This window comes from Callorhinus ursinus, unplaced genomic scaffold (genome assembly GCF_003265705.2).
Source record: "Callorhinus ursinus isolate GAN/ISIS: 27379988/994484 unplaced genomic scaffold, GSC_fseal_2.0 scaffold5, whole genome shotgun sequence".
Lineage (NCBI taxonomy): Eukaryota > Metazoa > Chordata > Mammalia > Carnivora > Otariidae > Callorhinus > Callorhinus ursinus.
In genome coordinates this window covers 45,027,460-45,045,614 of record NW_027397067.1, presented here as the reverse complement: position 1 = coordinate 45,045,614, position 18,155 = coordinate 45,027,460, and the positions used below count along the sequence as shown (strand labels likewise).

The window sequence follows — 18,155 nt, the reverse complement described above, 5'->3', positions numbered from 1 at the left end:
GCAGGCAAGAACTGTGGTCGTTAGAGATTTCAGTAGGATATTATGCTACTATAATATTCAAGAAAGCTTGGTATGGTATATGGACTTTGAAGAAAGTGTGAAACTACTTTGTTCCTAGTAATATGTAGGCATTTTGCATGTCTTTTCTCATTTAATCATAACTCTAATGAAAGAAACTAAAATCTAGAGAGTTTAAATAGCTTGCCTAAAGGTCTTATATCTATTAAGTGATTTGAGCCAGGATTTGAACTAATATCTGATTTTATTTATTGTTTTTAAAGGTTTTATTTATTTATTTGACAGAATGAGAGAACACAAGCAGGGGGCACAGTAGAGGGAGAGGGAGAAGCAGGCTCCCCGCCGAGCAGGGAGCTCGATCCCAGGACCCTGAGATCATGACCTGAGCCGAAGGCAGACGCTTAACGATCTGAGCCACCCAGGCGCCCTTGAACTAATATCTGATTTTAGAAGTCAGGGTGGGAGAGACTGTTTAGTCAGGGCGCTTTTCCTGTATTCACCCAAGTATGAGGTAATCAGGAATTTACTCGGTAGCAGTAGGAATAGAAAAGAAGAGATGGAGCTGAGAGAGAGATTTCTGAAAAAGAACTTGCTGACTGACTGAATATGGGGACTCAAGGAAAGAATAAACCTAAGAGGACCTGTTGACTTTTTACTCTCAGGTAGCTAATGAAGATTTCTGTGCTTTATAGTAGTTGTTTTTGGGGATGGCTGCAGACAGGAGAGACTAAAGAGATGGATGAAATGATAACCTGATTTGGGAATCTCAGGTGTTAAACATCATTAAGCATTTAAGTAGTAAATAAAGTCAGGAAAATTTCAGGATTTGGGAGTCTTCAACATGTTAGATAGTCAAAGCATAAGAATGAAGAAGTTTTCTGCAAGAGACTCATGAAAGAAGCACAAAAGACTTTGAGAGATACTGCTGAATTTATCATGCGATTTAGGAAGAGGAAAGGCTGTCAAACAGCTGAGAACAACATGGATGTTCCTGTTCTCTGTATTTGTATTTGACCTCTGTCAGAATTAGGTTTTGCTTGTTTGTTTCTACTTAAAGTGGAATAGATATAAATGAATTTCACCGCATGATCAAGTTTTTCCAAATAACAGATTGTTTGGTCTCTCAAACAGAATTTGTTAGTTTATTTTTTGGCCCTATTTCAGTTTATCTTTGAAGAACATTCTAAAGAGCAATTTTTTGTTCATACTTCTATTACTGATTTGATCCTTCTGTGAATTTACATTTAAAAACTAATGGCTAGGATATGATAACAAAAGCAATAAAAGGCAACTTAAGATACACAGGCAACAAAAGAAAATAGAAAAATTCAACTTCATCAAAATTAAAAACTTTTGTGCATCAAAGGAACCATCAAAAGAGTGAAAAGACAATCTACAAAATGGGGAGAAATATTTGCAGATCATCTATCTGCTCAGGGATTAATATCCAGAATATATAATGATCTCCTGCAACTCAACAACAAAAAACAACCTATATCCAAAATGGGCAAAGGACATGAATAAACATTTCCCCAAAGAAGATACACGAATGGTCAGTTAAGCACATGGATAGATGCTCAGCTTCACTACTCATTAGGGATGTGCACATCAAACCACAGTGAGATACCACATATCCACTAGGATGGCTGCCATCAAAAAAACAGAAAAGAACAAGTGTCAGTGAAGATGTGGAGAAAATGGAACTCTGTGCACTGTTGGCGGGAGCGTAAAATGGGGTAGCAACTGTAGAAAACACCTTGGTGGTTTCTCAAGAAATTAAAAAAGAATTACCATATGGTACAGAATTACACTTCTAGGCATAGACTCTTTTTTTTTTTTTTAAAGATTTTATTTATTTTTCAACAGAGAGAGAGACAGCGAGAGAGGGAACACAGCAGAGGGAGTGGGAGAGGGAGAAGCAGGCTTCCTGCGGAGCAGGGAGCCCGATGTGGGACTTGATCCCAGAACCCTGAGATCATGACCTGAGCCGAAGGCAGACGCTTAACGACTGAGCCACCCAGGCGCCCCTAGGCATAGACTCTTAAGAATTGAGAACAGGGACCCAAATACTTGTACACCAGTGTTCATAGCAGCATTATTCATAATAGCCAAAAGGTGTAAACAAGCTAGTGTTCATCAACAAATGAATGGGTAAACAAATGTGGTGTGTGTGTGTGTATGTAATGGAATATCATTCAGTCTTAAATGAAATTCTGACACATGCTACAACATGGATGAACCTTTAAGACATTATGCTAAGTGAAATAGGCCAGACACAAAGACCATATATTGGTTGCTTCTACTAATGTGAGGTATCTACAATAGACAAATTCATCATAACAGAAAGCAGAAAAGAGGTTACCAGAGATTGGGAGAAGGGAGGAATGGAGAGTTATTTTTTAATGGGCACAGAGTTTCTGTTTGGGATAATGAAAAAGTTCTGGAAATGGATGTTGGTGCTGACTGCATTAATACTGTGAATGTACTTAATGCCACAGAGCTATACATTTAAAAATTATTAAAATGGTAAATTTTATGTTATATATATTTATCATAATTTTAACAAAAAAGCCAATGGCATTTGTACAAAGTTATGTAAACGTTAAGGCTGTTGGAATAGTGCCAGCATATTCTGTCTTTAATGTGCTCTCTTGTATTTGTTTTGTTACCATATTCTCTATTTTGCATTTGATAATTTACCTATCTTAATTCTTACTTTATTTTTTAATTTAAATTCTGTTAATTAACATATAATGTATTATTAGTTTCAGAGGTAGAGTTCAGTGATTCATCAGTCTTACATAACACCCAGTGCTCCTTACATCATGTACCCTCCTTAATGTCCATCACCCAGTTACCCCCTCCCCTCCAGCAAGCCTCAGTTTGTTTCCTATGATTAAGAGTCTCTTATGGTTTGTCTCCCTCTCTGGTTTCATCTTGTTTTATTTTTCCCTCCCTTCCCCTATGATCGTCTGTTTTGTTTTCTTAAATTCCACATATGAGTAAGATCATATGGTAATTGTCTTTCTCTGATTGACTTATTTCGCTTAGCATAATACCCTCTAGTTCCATCCACATTGTTGAAAATGGCAAGATTTCATTTTTTTTGATGGATGAGTAGTATTCCATCATATATATATATATATGTATATATATATATATATATATATGTATATATATATACATATATATACACACACACACCACTTCTTTTTTATCCATTCATCTGTCAGTGGACATGTAGGCTCTTTCCATAGTTTGGCTATTGTGAGCATTGCTGCTATAAACATTGGGGTGCAGGTGCCCCTTCAGATCACTACATTTGTATCTTTGGGGTAAATCCTTAGCAGTGCACTTGCTGGGTGGTAAGGTAATTCTATTTTCAACTTTTTGAGGAGTTTCCCTTCTGTTTTCCAGAGTGGCTGCACCAGCTTGTGTTCCCACCAACAATGTAAGAGGGTTCCCCTTTCTCCGCATCCTCACCAACATCTGTCGTTTCCTGGGTGGTTAATTTTAGCCATTCTGGCTGGTGTGCGGTGGTATTTCATTGTGGTTTTGATTTGTATTTCCCTGATGCCAAGTGATGTGGAGCATTTTTTCATGTGTCTGTTAGCCATTTGTATGTCTTCTTTGGAGAAATGTCTGTTCATGTCTTCTGCCCATTTCTTGATTGTTAATCCTGATTTTAAAAAACAACTAGCAGCCTTCTATTTCATCAATTTCTGTTGCTTGAGCTTTAATACTTAAAACTAGGTTATTTTGGATAATTTTGGCTCTTATGATAACATTTGTACGTGTGTCTTTATATTAAAATTAGTACTTATAATAGTATTTTTCATTATTAAAAGTAAAATGTTTTTTATTAAATTATAAAATGTTTATATAAATAATATTAAGAGGGGGATGGGCAAAATGGGTGAAAGGGAGTGGGAGCTAGAGGTTTTCAGTTGTGGAATAAATAAGTCATGAGATGAAAGGTGTAACATAGACAGTATAGCCAATGGTATTGTAATAGTGTTGTATGGTGACAGATGGTAGCTACACTTGTGGTGAGCATAACATAATATAAAGAGATGTTGGATCACTATGTTGTACGCTTGAAACTGGTGTACCATTGTGTGTCAAATATACTTCAATTAAAAAAGTAGAATATGCTTGTCATGTTGTATAGAATGAAGAAATCCAGCTGTCTCAGAAAAGTCTTCCTTCATTGCAGTATTTTTGCTTGCAGGATGAAGATGAGCTGGATTCCCACACCATGGTGAAGACTAGCTCAGAGAGTGTGGGCACAATGAAGGCCACAAGCACAATGAGTGAAGGGGCCCAGACCATGATTGAACATAATAGCACGATGTTAGAATCTGACCTGGGGACCATGGTTATAAACAGTGAAGATGAAGAAGAAGAAGATGGAACTATGAAAAGTATGTGGCTTTTTCCTGTTGAATATTAATTTTCTATTTTAAAAATACACTTCTGTTGAAACCAGGATAGTTCTGTCTTACTTTTTATAGCCAGTTGTGGAAAATTTTGTTTCCGGGCATTATTTAACAGTTAAAAAAGTATGGCATAAATAAATTTTTAAAAAAATTTTAGTATAGCAGAAAGCAGCACATCTCTAACTTAGGGTTATGGAGCTTTTTTCTGTTAAAAGATGCTAACCCGTAACTTAATTTAATTTGTAAAGTATTTTAGAGATAAAAAGATAGCATTCCTAACATTTACTTTTCCAATAAAAAAGTGAACATAAAATTCTGTTCCAATAAATACAACATAATATTATTTTATGTTGTCTAAATTATCAGTTAAGCCACAGATGACAGGGGGGTGCAAGCCAAGAGAAGAAACAAGGGCTTGCTTGGGAAAAGAAGAAACACTAGAAAGAAGAATCAAGAGACAGGGATACTCCTGGAGAAAATTCAGTTCAGTGCATATTTACTACCGCTTGTCGTTTGTGAGGCACTGTGCCAGGTGTGCTGAGAGGGCTAAAATGATGACTGAGACATTCTCTCTGATCTCTGTTGCTTACAGAGGGATGAAGAGAGAGATACTTTCAGAGACTAGCATTTCTTTTTGTGTATGTATAACTTTTTTAAGATTGCAGTTAACAAGGTAGGACATTGTGATTTCACAGTTAGAGGCAAAAGCAGATTAATTACCTTTGGATACCTACTGACCTTCCTCTTCCCCCTACTACCCTAGTCACGTGTGGTCAGTGTCAAAGTCTACACACTAGGCTGTTCTCCACTACACGGCACTGCTTCTAAGTGGCACAAAAGCAGTAATACATGATTTCTTGCATTATACATCCTGGAAAGTTATAAATATTCAGGGATTTGCTTCTATTATAAAGTGAAAATAGGAAGCAGTTTCCTCTGTGACATTTTTGTTTTCTTCTTGCTACTCCCCCCATGAGGCTGCTTAGTAAGTCTTACCTCACGGCTTCAAGCCATTTGTTCACTGCTCTTGCTTTCTTCACATTCCCTAGTACCTACAGCACATTATGGTTGTAGACTTTGAAAGGTAGGGTCATGAAGCACAAAATGCAAGCAGATTGCCATAGGGTGATACCTGGGTGGGAACTGGGAAAGGGATATGAATTTATTTTTAATCTCCCACAACTGTGAGTCTCCTGAGCCTTTACCCTGGAAAGCAGCCTGAAACGTGTATTCCTAGCTAGGCTTCTGACTACAGTAGGCATTCTGCATCCAGAACAGGCTTACCCAATGGTATCGGATGGTCTTGGAGCCTCCAAAGCCAGCTAGTGCTAGGGTACAAGTTACGTGCCCTGTAGATCAAAAAGACCCTATGATAAGACAGTTTACAACATATTACCTATTAGCATGTAGCATCACTTTTCCACAGATGATAAAATTCTTTTAGTGAAACTCTCATTCTTAGCAGACCAGTTAGAGGACCATTGAGTGCTTTGTCATATCTTCTAGAGAGCTACTGATCTCCCTACAAAACTATATAAACAACTTTTTCTATGCAGTCACATAGTTGAATGTCAACATATAATCAGTGGTTATTAAAAACAAGTTTTTATACAATCTAATTCATGTTGGATTATATTTCAAGGAAGTGGTATGTGATGACGATTTATCAGACATCATACTTTAAAATTACAGTACAGATTTCCACATATTTTTTGTAGTGAGTTTTAGCTTTGACAGCCACAGAAATCATTCAATATATGTTATAATTTTATGCCCTAAATATGATATTTTTGGGCCCCACAGAGATTTTACTGAAAGCTCATTTTTAGGTTGAGCAGATAGTGGCTTATATACTTGCATTTGTTTATGTGCTTTAGCAAATTTTAAATCCCATGAGCCAACTTTCCATGTATTTTAAGTGTCTGCAATTTAGACATCATTCTATAATGTGGGACTTACGTGTTCCCCAGAATCTAATCAAGTGATGTTAGTGTAACCCGCAGGGTTATTCGTACTGTAGTATAGCAATAGTAAAGAATATAAAGAAGTTATTGAGGCAGAACTTACTTACCCTGAAACCACATAATTAGTTTTAGTTGTTTTTTTTTTTCATGATCTAAATCTTCTTTAAAACTTCTTAGATTAGTTGGTATGAGTTCTCTGGTTATGTCATACCAAAGCCCCATTTTCTAATATGTCTCTAGCATTTTTGTCCCCCCCCAAAATTATAGCAACATATTATTTTTAATTTTCTAAAATCTCTACAATGTTATATTGTGTGCTGAGAATCCTGATTTCCATAACCTTTTCCATTGGAGTCTCAAATGAGTTATCATATTCTTGTCAGTTTAAATTATGTTTGCATATTCTTTTATACCTTTATTCATGAAGCTAGAAATTATGGACCTGTTTTCCTTCTAAAAAGTGTGGTGATATGACTCTAGGAAACAAGTTACTTTTTTTTAAGTTTTATTTATTTATTTGACAGAGAGAGCATAAGTAGGCAGAGCAGGAGGGAGAGGGAGAGGGAGAAGCAGGCTCTCCGCTGAGCAGAGAGCCCCATGCAGGGCTCGATCCCAGGAGCCTGGAATCAGAAGCAAAGTTATTAAAAGATCTTTTGAAGGGAAGTAGAGAAAAGTGACAAAAAATATTTAAAATTTGATCTGTTTTGAGGGCGCCTGGGTGGCTCAGTCGGTAAGCATCTGCCTTCAGCTCAGGTCATGATCCCAGGGTCCTGGGATCGAGCCCCGCATCGGGCTCCCTGCTCGGCGGGAAGCCTGCTTCTCCCTCTCCCACTCCCCCTGCCTATGTTACCTGTCTCGCTATCTCTCTCTCTGTCAGATAAATAAATAAAATCTTAAAAAAATAAAGTTTGATGTTTTTTAAAAAAGTGGGTATAAGGGCATGTCTCCAGAAGAACTCTTGAAACCTGTTTTCAGCGATGGCATCACTTTCACCCTCCCTTTCCCACTGACCCCACTCACATCTCCCTGGGGCCTCCTCAGAGCCCAGGGGACGTCCAGGCTTCTGCCTGGCAACCCAGGTCTTTTACACTCTGGTACCAGAGTCAGATGGCTCTCTCCATCCTTATATATTGTGCTTTTATCCAGTTGGAATTATGCATGTTTGACAGTAGGTATAAACGGGTTAGTTGTCATTAAGGAAATCAACATTTGGGACTTTGCATCCTGAAGGAGTGGATGAGGAAGGTCAAGAATCCATTGTCATCACATTTCTGAGATAATGAGATTGTTTCTTTGGAAGTAGCTCTGGGAAAGTGGTTGTTTCAGCAAAGAGAAGATCGGGGTCTTTTACCTTGTTCAGCTTAGATCTACACAGTTCTGTTTTCTGTAGTGGAACTTTCTGGTCTTACAGAGGTGGGGCTGGATTGGTAGCTCTAGTTGCCGGGAGGGGAAGCTGTCTCTTTTGGTATCTGAGGAAGAGCCACACTCTCCAGCCAGGTTAGAGATTATGCTTCTTGGCTTTAGCCACTCCCTCATTCATATCCTTAACTTCTCTGCCCTATTCTCTTTCTTTTTCCCTCCTGGCAAAATGTGACTGTGGATCAGTCTGTTTGTCCATCTTCTGTGTATCTTCACCAGGGCTGCTGCGTGCTGGTGGAAGCAATCTCAGATCTGTACAGATGAGGATAACCACTTGGGCCCTCAGAACTTTCCTAGAGGCCTATGTTTCTCTCCTTCAGCTCTTTCTCCTACAAAGTGGCTATTTTAGACCTTCATGAAATTTCTTCCTGCCACTTCTCCTCTCAGTTTCAATAGATAACCTTGCTTTCTGCTTCATAGAGAAGAAAATTAAACAATGTCACATGAGAACATAGAAAAGCTATATAGGTGTTTTAGACATAGACTTTTGTATAAGATAGAAAAATTAGGCCATCCTTAACTTCTTTTTCTTCCTCACCCCTCACTGAATGAACCTCATCTCATGAGTTCCGCCTCCTGAATATCTCTGTCCTCTCCCTACCGTCTCTGCTTGCATTTCTGTAGTGGAGATCCTCATCGTCTCTCACGTGAAAGGTTTCCTAACCCCTGCCTCCATTCTTGGTCCCTGCACTCCTCACAGATTCAACATATCTCTCTTCTACTTATGGCTCTCCAGCGACTCCCCGCTGCTCTTAAAGCCCAGCGTGGGTTAAAAATCAGTGGACACTCTGGTGTCTGCTCACCTTTCCGTTTTCATGGCTCACTGTTCCCTGTCCAGCCTTTTTCCAGCTCCTCAGCTCTTAAAATGCTCTTTCGTGCCTTTAGGCTTTTGTTCTGCCCAGTCCCTCCGTTTGGATTGCTGATTCCTTGGCTAATTCATATTCATCCTCTTCGGCTCATTTAAGGGGTTGTCCCTCCCACAGGCTGCCACCTCACTTCATGCTGTTACTCTGAATAGCGGTTGTCACACTGTGTTCTCATTGCTTGTTTCTCTGTGATTATCTGTTTACTCCCCACTGTATTCCCAATGCTTAATGCGATATCCAGCACAATAGTAAAAGTTCATTAAATATTTTCTGACCAAATGATGCGGTGTAGTGAAAAGACCGTGGGATTTAAAGTCAGACCACATTTAATTGTGTTCATCTTTTCTGAGCTTCAGTGATGTGTATTTGTTTCTCTGTTTTTTGTGTGTATGTGTGTGAGTGTGGATTAATTTAGGTAAATTCGGCACTTAGCAGAGTAGGTCATCAGTAAGGTATAATCTCCATCTGCTCAGCCTGTCAGTTTGGCCTTCCAACAGCTTGGAAAGCTGGAGCATCTGGAGAGCCCGGCCTTGCTTCCTGCACAGTGAGGGAGGCCTGGTCTTCCTGGGACTGCACATGTTGAGCCGTTGTGCTCAGTGGCTCTGTCCTTTTCCTTCCCAAGGTAAGCTCTTGCTCCCACCTTCCCCTGCCTCCTGCAAGACCTTGCTCCATCTCTAGTTATTCAGTAAGATAGCCAGAGGGGATGCTATAGAGAATAATGACCTCCAAAATGAACAGGGTAGCACAGACATAAATGTGAGTAATTTGAACGGCAAGATGAGGAGGAAATGGTGAGGGAGCACGCAGCTGATATGATATCTCCTAAGTAGGAGTATGATCAGTAATATGTGTTGAGATAACTTGAGTGGGAGAACTATATTACATTGTTTGTGAAATTTGATGTCTCTTTGAGAAAGGTGGTAAAAAGTACCACAGAAGCATGGAAGAGTAAATTTGAATTTTATTATTATTTTTTTTTATTTTCAGAAAAAAATGTGTGGATTTCTCAAATTAGAGTTGTCATCAATGGAGGGTCTGGCATGGGCCAACATTGTGCTTAGGACTTTGCATACATGATCTCACTGACCCCCCACAAGGAACCTGTAGAGTAGCATTGTTACTACCATTTGCCCCTAAGAAAACTGAGACTCGGCAATGTGAAGCGATTCGTCCAAGGTCTCACAGCAAGTAAGCGGTGGAACCAGTCGATAGACCCAGGTTTGGCCCCCAAATCGTATCATTACTCAGGGGCTGGTGAACTTGACATCCCTCTTGGGCAGGAGTCTAAAACATCTTTGAATCCTTTAGCAAAGGAGACCTGGATCATTATAACTCCACATAGGTTGCTGGGACCAAATCATCTCAGAATAATATTATTTCCTTTTTTAGACAGCATTGCTAAGCTTCTAGGTCAGAGGAAGTGCTGGGTTTCAATATTGTGTTTTAGGAGTTTGGAAAGGTATTTGACAAGGTCTCTGAAGAGATCCTTGTAGACACTGTGTAGTATGAAGTAGGTGATAGTCCTGCTATGAGGGTTGAACAGTTATACCTAAATAGGCTTGTATCAGTCAGGGTTGATTGGAGGACACAGAAACTGCTCTAGGTGGTTTTAAACATAAAGAGATTTAAGTCAGAGATGTGAATATTAACAAAATCAGTGGAAAGGTTGGAGGAGAGGGCTGTGTAGACCAGGCCTCCAGGAATGACTCCTACATCCCAGAAGTGACCCCGCCTGGAACCTAATACGACTGCTCTCGTCAGGAAGGCAGTGAATCCAGAGGCTGCCATTGGCCTCTGGAGTTCAGTACTACAGACTGAGCTCAGTCCCTGTTGCTCTTCTGGGACGTGAACGCTACCAGTGCTCCTGCACCTGGGAGGCTGGTGACTGGATGCTGGCATGCTGCTCTCAGACCCTCACAGCTTCGTAACCACGCTTGCCAGAGGCTCACGGCCTCTGCCTCACCTCTTGCTTTCCCACTCATGAGAAAGTGCATTATTCAGGATAAGGTGCGGGGAGTTCTGGGAAATGCGGTGTTTAGCTCTCTGGAGGCAATGGGGCGATTGCTAGATTTCAGTCAACCATAGTGTTAAATCATAAATTGTCAACGAGAAGATTTCTCATTGATGCTCTAGGGCTTAGGCCTCAGCCCTGGCTAGGCTCAACATTTTTTACAGAAACTTGGATGAAGCTATAGAATGAAAGTCTGTTAGAATTGCAAATGACATGAAGTGGAGCAAAATAAAAATACATTTTAAGACACGATCAGGATCCTCAGAGATCTCCACAGGCCGGAGCAGTGGGCTTGATTTACAAGATAAATCCTGCTCGTGCATCTGTGTAACTAACCTCACAAGTGTCCTTCATAACAGTAGCCCCTCAGAGATGCGGGTTCTGCAGACCAGAGTAGGGCCTGGGCATCTCTAAACAATAAAACATATGTGCTATGGTGAGCGCTGTGAATTGTGTAGGACTGTTGAATCACAGACGTGTACCTCTGAAACAAATAATACATTATATGTTAAAAAAAAAAAAAAAGATAGTAGGAAGGGAAAAATGAAGGGGGGAAATCGAAGGGGGAGACGAACCATGAGAGACTATGGACTCTGAGAAAACAAATTGAGGTTTCTAGAGGGAGGGGGTTGGGGGTGGGTCAGCCTGGTGATGGGTATTAAAGAGGGCACATACTGAATGGAGCACTGGGTGTTACACCCAAACAGTGAATCATGGAACACTACATCAAAAACTAATGATGTAATGTATGGTGATTAACATAATATAATAAAATAAACAAAACAAAAAAACCCCCCAAAATATCAAAATAGCAAAACGGTACAAGTACTTCTGAGGTGCGGCTAGGACTGATAACCATTTTTTAGAAGGAGGAAATAAGCAGCTTCACTCGGCTCTCAGGGCCTAGAACTTACCTGGAGTATTTAGGAAGGGTGGAGACACAGTGGAGCATATTCAGCAGAGAGTGAGCCAGATGGTAAAGTAAAACGGAGGCCATGTTGTATTAAGAATGGGTAGAGGAGGGGCGCCTGGGTGGCTCAGTCCATTAAGCGTCTGACTCTTGAGCTCAGCTCAGGTCTTGGTCTCAGGGTGGTGAGTTCGAGCCCTGCATTGGGCTCCACATTGGATGTGGAGTCTACTTAAAAAAAAAAAAAAAAAGAGCAGGTAGAGGAATAACTGGTCATGTTTAGGTTTTACATTGTTTATTTATATTAACCTTTCACAACCTGTTTATCTTTTTTTTATCAATGATTAAATATTGGGTTAAGTAATTGTAATTGAATATGTATTTTTAAAATGTCTTCTTTTCATACACCTGTAATACGTAGTGACTTTTAAAATATATCACAGTTTATTGTTTCATTTTGGAGAGTACATTTTTGTAGTTTCATTTAATTACTAAGAGAAAAAAAATTAGGTTCTGCTTCAGATTTTTAGGAGTTTATCCTGGAAATAGGTTCTAGATTGATTTTAAAAGAAAGGGTTTAAGAGAGATACCAAGAAGGGGAGACTGACCATTGGGTATTCCTGTTCCCTCATTCATCTAATGTCCCTGGATGAAATTGTAAGTGAGAGACCATTTGCTCTGACCAACAACTTCCGTGTCCCATTCTTTGCTTAGTGACATCTTCTCTCCAAGCCCTGGTTCAGTTCCTTTCCTTCCTTCTTCCTCCCCAAACCTATTTTAGGAAAGTATCAGATATGTAGTTATAAAATGATTAATAATGTTTTGTGTTCATGAGTTCCCCCCCAAATTACAGAGCTTTGGGCCAAAGGAGTAAATTGCTAAGGATGGAATTTGATTGCGAAGAAACAATTAACCAGAGTGTGTGGGCGAAATCCCATTCCCACATCAGAGATCTTACCATTCATTCATGAAAAACTTCTGTATGCATCTTTAACTGATGCCGCATGCATCTTTAACTGTTAAGATTGATCTAGCACATGACATAACAATAAAGGTGACAACAGTAAACTACAGCTCCCACTTGCAGCTGGGTGCAAATACCCATGATAATACTGGGTAGTTAGCAGCCCTTGGTTTTCCTTTACAGAGGTACAAAATATCCAGCTAATGTGTGGCTACAGGGGTTTGGAACTGTTTGTGTAGGTATTTTGGTCATAGGATACCTCTTTTACTAGCAAAAGCACAAGCATGTAAATAGGAGTCTTCCTTGTACAAATGAAAATCTTTCTTGTAAAGGCCTCTGAAGAAAGGGTTTCCATAGACACACAGTGGCCATTACAATGGTCATTACTCATACAGGAAATCATCCCTTTTATTTAACTAAAATCCTTGGGCTTCAATCTGTCTGTTTCCCTTTATTCTGCCCTCACTGAAGATGGAAAACAGCTGGTCACTATTTTCTGTGGAAGAACCCTTCATATACACTTGGATACTTATTAAATTGTATCTGCAGACTTTTTCTGGCTGAACAATTTCAGTCCCTTTAACCTTTGTGCGGGTATTATTTTCTAAGCTTTTAATCTTTTTTATGAACAGCCTCTGGATCTTCTCCATGTTGTTTGTATCCTCCTTTGTTTTAAAATAGTCTGATGAAGTTAAGAAAAAGCTGATGTCAGTAGCTTCTGTATTAACATCCTGGTTTTTATATGTATTCACCATACTCTTGGCAACAAATTAAAGGACAGATTTCCAGGATCATTAATCAGGTGGAACACCCACATCTTAAAATATTTTTAGAAGAACAAATTAGGTAATATTCATAAATCCCTTTGATGTCGAAATATCTTATGCTAAAGTTGTGATTAATTGTTGTTTCATTCCCTATACTTAAGTGTCTTTGTCATAATCATGTTAAAAAATTAAAAATTAAACAAATTACATTTTGTTAAGGTATTTTAGAAATTCCTTTCTATATTTAAATTTCCATGAAGGCATTTTACCTGTTTAGAAGACATGTGCAAATTAAGAAAGTTAATGACTAATTGTGGGTAGACTGGCATATTTGCTCCAGGTATTATATTTACACAATTTAGTTTCCTTGCACATGTTCTGGGGAATGTGTGAAGGAGAAGAAAAACAATTTTTTTCTTTAAAATTTCACATGCACAAAGGGATTGAGTGGTGATTATTTTATTCTTTATTGCTGCAGAATTTTTAGTTCCACAGCAAGTAGTTGAAGGAATTGGGGCCAAAATTAAGGAACGAGGTCATTTGGAACATTAAGTTTATTATTAAAATAAAAACATATTTTTATAAGCTAGGGTCAGAATTCAGCTGCAACTGGAGAAATTGTTGTCAATTTAATGTGACTATTCTTTCTGTGTTTAAAAAAAGTATTTGCCATAGCAACCATAATCACGTAAGACAGAGCTTACAACCTCGACACTTTGTGCTTCACTCTTCTGTTGAAGGACGTACTATTTTTTTTTTCCTTTTTTAAAAAATAAGTTGTAAGTCAGAAACATCATCCTGTCTGTCCCACACTTCTGTGAACATGCATCTCCATGGAGACTCTGTTGCATGCCGTGGGCATGTGTTTGACATTGTGTAGTTAAACATTACTAGGCAATTACAGCTGCCCCCCACCGCATAACTTTTAAAACAAACCTAACCTATTTTTGTCCTTAGAAATTTTCAAAAGTTGTTTTTAAAATTTTCTTTACATATAACAAAGATAAGTTCTAAATGTTAATACTGTCTTAAATAATGGAAAATATTTGGAACTATAAGCACATACATTTGAGTAAAAAATTATGTATCAGCATATCTTGTTATAAAGTCATCCAAAAAGAAAAATCTAATGGAATAGACTGCCTTCTTTTATTTAAGTTGGTTTTTAGACTTTTGTTAACTCTCTATGGGAATGTTTATTTCTAACTTAGGAACAGGTTAGTTTCCAAAATTTTGAGTGTGGAACCCAACAGGCATTTTACCATAGGTTTTTAGGCCAGCCTGTAAAAGACACTTAAAATTATGGTGTATCTGAAACGTGGTGAAAATTAAACCACTGTGTAGAATAGTAGATTTCAGGTTTCAAATTGGGGTGGGTTCCTGTCATGAAACTGAAGATTGCTGCTCCTACCAGTTCCTTGCTGCTCCTACCAGTTCCTATGTCCTTCACTTGGGAATAGAAAAGTATCAGTTAGGGACTGAAGTTGGCTCTATGTACCCAAAACCCAAATAATAGTGATTTTAACAAAATAGGATTAATTTCTTTTCTCATTTAGTAAGAAATCCAAAAACAGAGTGTCTTGCGTTGGTAGAGTGACTTCATGCTGTCATTACAGATTGTTTCTGTGACACTGTCTTTGAGGTATTACTCTTCCCTTGTCCTCCTGCTTACAGAATAACTGCTAAATCTTCAGCCATCAAGTCTGCATTCCAGGCATCCAGGCAGGAGGGAAGAGCAAGAAGAAACAGGGTGGGGTAGAACCCATAACAAGAAAATAGGAAGTTTTCCCAGAAACCCTCTTCTTTAGCGTCATTGGCCAGAATTGTGTTACCTGGCCATTCCTCTCCTCAAAGAAGGGGGGTCTGTAGATATTAGGTAGGCAGATTTTTCACTTTGAGACCCTGGGACACTATTGCTGGCTCATGTGTCTCATGATAGAAGCTCCTGATTAAGACACAGTTAGGACCAGCAAGGACTGTTGGGATGTAAGTGTAGATTCCCGGGATAAAATTTCTTAGTGGTTTTTTTTCTTCGGACTGTCTCTTCCCTTTTTATAGTCACTACTCACTACTCATTTCTGACCATGCTTTTACTCTTCTGACTCATTGCAGGCAAGAATACTGTCTGGCTTTATCCTTTTTCCTTACTCTGCGTCTCTAAAGGAAGTACCTACCAAGCCCATCTTACTTTTTGTTGTGAAGGTTTTTATAATGACTAAAGTTTTCCCCCACTTTATTCTCTGTACTGGAAGAGCAACTTTGGAGATTTTGTTTTTCTCCTCCCCTTTCTTGTGCATGTTGCTGCTCTTAAAATGTAGGCCCTATTAGAATAGCTACTCTTTAAATATTAGTTTCCAATAAGAAAAGATTAATCTTGTATTTACTCGGATACAGAGGTCTGAATTAAGAGTCACTGGTATATCCGAAGATTCCGGACTATTACAGTGCAGCACCAGGACACTGGTGAAGATTCTGGGAGGAAGAGTTTCATACCTCCTAGGTGAGAAGAAAACAAGGAAGGCTGGCTGCAGCCTCTTTGATGAAGCCAGTGTTGACTGGAAGGAAAGGGACGAAGAGCAGTGTGAGCCTGGCCTGGTGGAGGAAGCCGGGAGGAGCAGGGGTCAGGGAGAGCTGTTTTCCTCGGTGGATTCATGGTGTCGTAATATGCTTTTGTTTTGTTTTGTTTTTCTCAAAGCACCTCCATGTGCGAAATTTATTTTTTAAAGAATGCTATCTAGAAGTTTGCTTCAATGAAAAATTCTCTATATTTGTCAAATGCAGCTAGTAATTGTGATCCTCATGGATTTCTTACTTTCCCAGGAATTAGTTCCCAATGAACCCATTTTTACTCTGATTCTGATTTTACTATGTAAACATTGATAACCCTCTCTTGTACCAAATGTCAAAGTTTTGAGATCTTTGTACATGTAACCAATCCTAAGACAAGCTGGTTAAAATAAGAACTTACAACACAAATAAATAATCCTGTTATAAAATTACTCCTAAAGGAAAAAAAGAAAAGAATACTGAGCAAAGAAAGGTTTTATTTGAGGGAATATCTTTCTTCCCTCAATCGTTTGATTTACTCAGTTATTTTATAGAAAATTTACTGAGCTACACTTGTAATATTTTCTTTTTTTTCCTCATACAAAGGGCACAGGTGGAGAATAATTGAGATGAAATTCCTGGATTTATTTTGGAATAAAAGGTTGCCATAGGAACCAAATTTCAATTCGAAAGATGTCTTATAATGATAAGACCCAGAGATGAATTGAGGGTTCTTAAAATCTGTTGAAAATGTTAATGGAATGTATATGTCCCATCCAAATGTCAGTGATTTAACCTTGTCGGATTAACCAATTTCTTTTTTTAACAGAAGGAGATTTTTAGGGAGGAAAGTTGAAGATAAAGTATCATAAACACAAAATCTTTATATTACATGTGTTGATCATTAAAATATACATTTTCTCCTGTATTTTGTTCATTTTTAACATACCACTAAAATCTGCTCCGACAGGGAATCTAAAGGCAGCTTTGGCTGTTATCTTGATACACTGTCCCTAAGGAGTTCTTTTTTCATGGATTTTGTATTTGAGATACGAGAATGTTCTAAGTCCTGAAAGTTTACTGTGCATATTGATGTTTTATACTATCCTAATTTTGATGGAATGCCTCAGTATCTTTTCAGGGAGTACCATTTGGGTCCCAGATGTCTTGTCACACTTATTTTCAAGCCTTCTAAAGCCTGAGCAGCTCTAATTGGAGGATGTCTTTTTTTTTTTAATTTAATTTTATTATGTTATGTTAATCACCATATATTACATCATTAGTTTTTGATGTAGTGTGCCATGATTCATTGTTTGCGTATAACACCCAGTGCTCCATTCAATACGTGCCCTCTCTAATACCCATCACCAGGCTAACCCATCCCCCCACCCTCCTCCCCTCAAGAATGAGTCTTTAGATAAACAGTTTTTTGTTTCCTTTTTTTTTCCACTAACACATGCATATTCTGAGTATCAGATTCCTTCTGACTTTACTGGGACAGATCATTCTAAAAATTGTAGTAGTCACAATTTCTCAAATTTATTATTGCCAATAGACAGTTGCTGGTAAAGAAATACTAGCAGCCTCTACTAATTCAAAAGTAATGATGTTGAAAAGCCACATACCATCTCATTAGCTCTTCCTCATGCCATCGATGTTGAACATCTGGGTGGATAATCAAAAACACTCGTTGATGATCGTAGTTATTTGTGAAATTATTTGGGTAAAGGATTTGGGTTCCTACATTAGGGAACCTATAGTTTAATGAAAAGGTGAACTAAAAAAAATATATAAAAGACATAATTCATAGGCTAAAAATAAAAAGGAAACACTACTTTTACTAATAATTATTCTTGTTTGCTTACATTGTATCGTAATGACTCACTTGATTGATCAGGGATTACGTTCAACCATCAAAACACCAGTGAGAAAACGAAAAAGGCCTCTGGGTAGGTATTAAAAAATAACATCACTTGCTTATAAATAAAGATCTGCAGATGTATAGAGAAAAACTTGGTTAACTTAAAAGAATAGTTACCTTAAAAACATATAATCAGCGGGGTCTCGAGCTATTTATACAACCGATGTTCATTGCAGCATTATTCACGATAGTCAAAAGATGGAAGCAACTCAGGTATTCATTGCCAGATATATGGATAAACAAAATGTGACATATACATACAATGGAATATTATTTAGCTTAAAAAGGAAAGGAATTCTAACACATGCTACACCATGGATGAACCTTATGGA

The 18,155-nt window shown here is 38.3% G+C and overlaps 1 protein-coding gene across 1 annotated transcript in view; it reads left to right on the top strand.

The window, feature by feature from the left end:
* STK3 (serine/threonine kinase 3) overlaps positions 1 to 18,155 on the top strand; it is a 273,966-nt gene that overhangs the window by 191,502 nt on the left and 64,309 nt on the right. The window contains exon 9 of the mRNA XM_025870899.2: positions 4,250 to 4,442. Within this exon, the coding sequence (XP_025726684.1) occupies positions 4,250 to 4,442 (193 nt within the window). The remainder of the gene's footprint in view (positions 1 to 4,249; positions 4,443 to 18,155) is intronic.